General features: G+C 38.2%; 2 protein-coding genes across 2 annotated transcripts; both read left to right on the top strand.

The window, feature by feature from the left end:
- Positions 1 to 756: 756 nt before the first annotated feature.
- On the top strand, positions 757 to 1,680 carry AC631_05840 (uncharacterized protein; the record flags this gene model as incomplete). Its single annotated transcript, XM_015614669.1, has 1 exon — positions 757 to 1,680. One exon carries the CDS (start codon positions 757 to 759, stop codon positions 1,678 to 1,680), a length of 924 nt encoding a protein of 307 aa, XP_015464504.1.
- A 1,887-nt stretch (positions 1,681 to 3,567) lies between these two features.
- AC631_05839 (uncharacterized protein) lies at positions 3,568 to 4,746 on the top strand (the record flags this gene model as incomplete). The annotated part of the gene is made up of 1 exon (XM_015614668.1): positions 3,568 to 4,746. One exon carries the CDS (start codon positions 3,568 to 3,570, stop codon positions 4,744 to 4,746), a length of 1,179 nt encoding a protein of 392 aa, XP_015464503.1.
- Positions 4,747 to 5,212: the final 466 nt, after the last annotated feature.

The raw sequence follows: 5,212 nt of genomic DNA, 5'->3' as shown, positions 1-5,212 counted from the left end.
TTGCTCCCTTAAGGCTTGTTCTCTGAGCTGTTCTAACTGTTGCTCTCTGAGCTCTCTCATTTGATACTCTCTGAGCTGTTGCAATTGGCGTTGTCTTACTTGCTGCTCAAGAGCTCTTCTCAACTCATACTCTCTCAAGTAATCATTGTATTGGTCTCTTGCGCAGTCATTGATCCCGTAAGAATAGCTATCTTCTTGGAATGGGTTAATGTAGTATAACTGATTGTTGAAATTGTTGGAAATCATTGTATCTTGTGTAGATATATCTATGTAATTGATAATTGTTAAGAATATTATGCCTCTTACTTTCTTAATACTTGTATTTAAATACTAAGTCTTCTATAGGGTAGAAGGTTCCAGAATTTTGATTTTGCAGCCGATTGTTCCTTAACGTATATAAATTATTACTCCTTACGGAACTCGGAATATTCTAGAATGTTCCGGGAGCGGATTATCAATATGTCAGAATAAGCCACTGATTTCGAAACCAAAATATGATTTGTCATCGCCAGGCCCATAGACCGATACCACCTTCATTCATTCCAGTACCCTCGTATAACATGACATATTGCATTGTGGTGTTCGTACGATCTGGGCTTTTGCCTATTATTAGTATTGACCTGGGGGCTGTGAAGTCACGTGCCCGAGGAGGAAACTTCAAAATTTTTACCTTTATAGATCTATAATTAGTTGAAACAAACTACAAAGTACATCAACAAGGGTATTATAGGAGTATAACACAGGAGATATATACAGATGTACAGCAGAATTAAGTTGGCGACCGCAGTCGTTGTTTCGATAATAAGTGTCTACTGGTTTGCTAGTTTTTTTGGCGTTATTTCTAATTATGACTCCATAGTGAAGAGAGCAGATGAGGACAATAATAGCGGCGGTGATGGTAATGGGTTTGGTAGTAATAGTACTTCTAGTTCGGTAGCACCTTCTAGTTTGTTTGGATCCAGTCTGTCGTTTGTGCTGTCGTCTTCACAATCGTTTTCTTTGTCGGGTCTGGGAAGCACATCACTGGTGTGGCCCTCGAGCAGCCAGAGCTCGAGTAATAGTCCTACAAGCAGCTTTGACACTTCTTCGAGCCTGGAAACAAGCCAGGGAGGCGAGAGTAGTAGTGAGACTGGGAATAATGGAGCCACGGAAACAGAGACTAGTTTCAGTGAGCTGTCGGAAACTACACTGGCCGATTCCTCGAGTAGCAACGCCAGTAGTGGGGCTTCAGAAACAACACAGGAAAGCTCTGCACTGCAAACCGACAACCAGGCCAGTTCCAGTGTAACTGATGGCCAAACAGTGTCAGGATCTAATAGTAATGCCGTGATACATACAGTTCAGTCTGTGGCCAATGGGAGAACAGTAGTGGTGACGCAGACATCGATGATCCAAGCAAGCAGCACTCCTACGTCCTCGTCATCTAATAACAAAGATACTGATTCCGGAGGATTGTCGCATACCAACAAAGTTGTGGTAGGAGTTGTGGTAGGAGTCGGTGGAGCGATTTTATTGGCAATTGCAGCCTTTGTGTTCTACTACATGAAGAAACGGAATAGTCAAGTGGAGAATAAATCGTGGACTTTCTGGCGTAAAAATGAGAAAGGTGGTAATGACGACTTTTTGAATGGTGAATTAGGTGTGAGGGACAGAAATATCAATCAAGGTTCTAATTTTTAATTACTAAGAGTTTAGATACATAATATAATCATACCTTAAATTATTGACTAGCATGCATTTAGTTTATCTAAATAACATCCATTGGTATTAGATTAGTAGTAGTAGTAGTAGTAATAGTAGTAGTAGTAGGAGCCATGGAGTCATGTTTTCGTCAAACTACCTTGTCTCAATATTTCGAAACTACTATAATCTCAAATAGTTTCTGTTATCTTAAGCTCCAAGACATGTTCCTGCAATTATCTGTATCTTATTCTATGTATGTCAGTTATATAACATTTCTGCTTTTGCTGATCTGGTTGCTTAAGATTGGCTTTTGTCTTTCGCCAAATGATTTCGCAGCTACCAGATATGTCTGCAATATAGTATTCCATTTTTAAGTTTACGTACATTTTCAAACTTTCATTTCTGTGTATACCCTTTTATGTTTTCTACGTACATGTTTATGTTTAAGTATACCATTTCTATATATGGTATCTCTACTTCAGCATAGTTCTTCTCCCAAAATGAATTCTTCTTCTCTATTTGCACCGCCTATACAAGGCTAACGAATATACGTTTTGTTGAATCGTTCATCCGAAGTATGTCTATCCCATGAACTTAAATCAAAGTTAGCTTTTGTTAAAATTCATCAGACAAATCCACACGGCCAAGCCAGCCGAACCATGAAAATCCAGTTAATCGAGTAAAGCCAGTCAATAGTAAAACCACACAACCCACAACACTCACTGCCGAGACAACCCCGAATCAGGATTTCTTGTCTCAGCAACCGATATGCAGATAAAAGTAACTTGATCCCCCCATGTAAGGCGCACTCTGAAACTACGACGATCTCTCCCGTCGAATAGAGTTTAAATTATGCGCAGACTTGCAGAACATCCCTACGGCAATATTGTTAAGTATAACAGACAATTCACCTCACTAGAACTTTAATTTCAGCATCTTTCTGTATTCTTCTGTATGTTCAACTATATACATGACATTATTCAAACCGTCATTCGGAAATAATAATATATGACATGTTTCAGCGTATTACCTTTGCACATGCTTCCACATGATGCATTTCCCCTATAGACCAATGGAATAAACTACATGGTTCTTCGTGTCTCAGATTTTAACTGTACATACTGCACACCTAGCTAAGGTGGTGGTTCTCTTCGCTTGTGCGGTTTTTGGCACTAAGAGTCTCCCTGCAAATATCCGCGACAATGGTTATATACCTCATACGTACTTACGGCTTAGGTACACTACCACTCAATTAGTACAGTCATCCTCTGATACTTACGCCATACGGTAATCCCTATTTAGACATTGCATAACAACCTGTGCTCACTAATGCCACTTGTAAATTCCCCTACCAACACCCAATCAAACATCTCTCCTTTACTTGTCACGTTCCAGTATACATCATTTGGTCCCCCTCACTTGTATCTTGTCTCAATTTGTTTGTCTCAGTCCATTTGAATAAACTTTCAACAATAATGATCCTCCATCACCCCTCCCAATATGTCTAAGTTCCACCATTAAATAAACTTTTATCTTAGCTTTGAATCCTTCTCGTACATGAGCCGAACTTCTCACATAAAAATTTATCCATCAATACCTCGCTGCGCACACCATGTAGATTCTTCAGACACTTTTCTAGCACAATTACACCAAATACTACCAATGCATAGCTGTAAAGACCTTTCATCTGTTAGCAAAAACCGGACTTCCACCACTGGGGTTTTGTTTTTTTAAGAGTGCATGTACCCGGTAAGTCAGTCGTATTTTTTTTAACTTTGAGACATACAGTGGAATTAGCCCAATTGTAGAAAAAGGATTTATACAAATAGCAAGGGCAAATTAAAAAAATACGACGCTCGAAAGTAACAAAATTTGATATGGGTCATGGTTGGAATAGCAGACATATTGAATTATAGCGACGAAGGCATCGAACAGGACGAATTAAACAAGCCAACTACTGATTCGTCAATATTAGGCCACCGAAAAACAACTTCGCTAGCAAGACCATCCTTTAGCCTGGATGAACAGGCAATGATGTGGGAAACTAGCCAAGGTCGGCGTAATATGCCTAAAAGCAAAATCAGTAAGAAGTACTTAGCAAACAAAAAATTGGTACAGATTTCGATTCGAAGAAAATCGACAAGTCGAAAAAGTATACCAACAGAGCAAGCTTCAGGCGTGAATACGTCGAAGTTGCACATTAAGTACTTGGAGGCAAGTATGCGAGTAAAGCTTACTATGGCTCCATCAATATTTGCATTGTATAATTCACTTGTACCTCATACTAATCGAAAACAGGTGTTTTCAATAAAGGATCATCAGGCGGTTTTCGACGATATTTCGAAAAATATGGAGACATCAGTTTCAGAAACATCAATTACAAACCGAAATTTGAAGTCGAAATCGATACAGTTGATCGACAATAACCTTGTCGATTTGACAGGTTATTCTTCCAAGGTATTACGGACATTTGGCAAAAATAACGGTGTTGATAATAACAATGAAAATTCCTCCCAGTTGCCTACTTTTAATTCCTTGGATACAGCAGTTAGCTCACTATTTGGTATTACTGATTATACTTTGGTTAGAGTGACCCGGTCTACGTCCAATGATAATGACGGTTCGGTAATATTAAAACTAGAAACTGCCAGATCAGGGGATTACTCCTTAATAGATGACGAGGAACTTGCGGACGACATGATTCACAGCATTGGTAAGCCTTACGATACGCCAAATAGCTTATTCATAAAAAAGATTGTTGCAAGACCTCGATACAAATCAGATATGAAAATCTTTTTTATCCCAAAGATCCAAAACATCTCATTATATGCAGATGAACGTATGTTTGAGCGGGATCTCATTAACGGAATCATTGATGTTGATCAATCACTTTGCATTAGGAGCATTTTCTGTATTTTTAAATTTGACCATATATTGCAACAGTACAAAAATCTAGTCTCTTTGACTGAGCAAGATGAAGAAGGTGATGATGCGAAATCAATTGAAGATGGGGTCCTATCTGAAAAACCTGATACTGAAATGACCGTTGGCTACTATAACTAATAATTCTGTGCACCTATTCATCTAGAAAACATTTCTTACTGTTTTGTTTAGGATTTGAATATCTCTAGCACTTTTTTATAACCAGTTCTGCAGTAACAACACTAGAATCTCCACTAGAACATCATCTGGAAGGCATTTCTGCCTGAAATGAAATAATATCTGCATTCCTAAGAGCTTCTGAAGAACTCTTCACTGAGTATTTTATTTGCCTCCCATAACAATCAAATGCCATTCATGCATTTCTTCAAATTTCTTCAATTCAACTCACAAATGGTATCAATACAACCTTTTCCCTCAATGTTCAGCAATCAGGCCATTTAAAATTAATTGATTAGCTTCATTGCGTTATAATTGTTTTATTCATCACATCATACTGCTTATTGCATTCAAAACATGATACATAAATGTATCGAAATCACTTCCATAATAATATAATGACTACATGTTCATGTGTATTTTATATGGT

The sequence above is a fragment of the Debaryomyces fabryi genome, assembly GCF_001447935.2.
Source record: "Debaryomyces fabryi strain CBS 789 chromosome Unknown contig00298, whole genome shotgun sequence".
In the NCBI taxonomy this organism is placed as follows: domain Eukaryota; kingdom Fungi; phylum Ascomycota; class Pichiomycetes; order Serinales; family Debaryomycetaceae; genus Debaryomyces; species Debaryomyces fabryi.
This window is presented reverse-complemented; position numbering and strand designations above follow the sequence as displayed.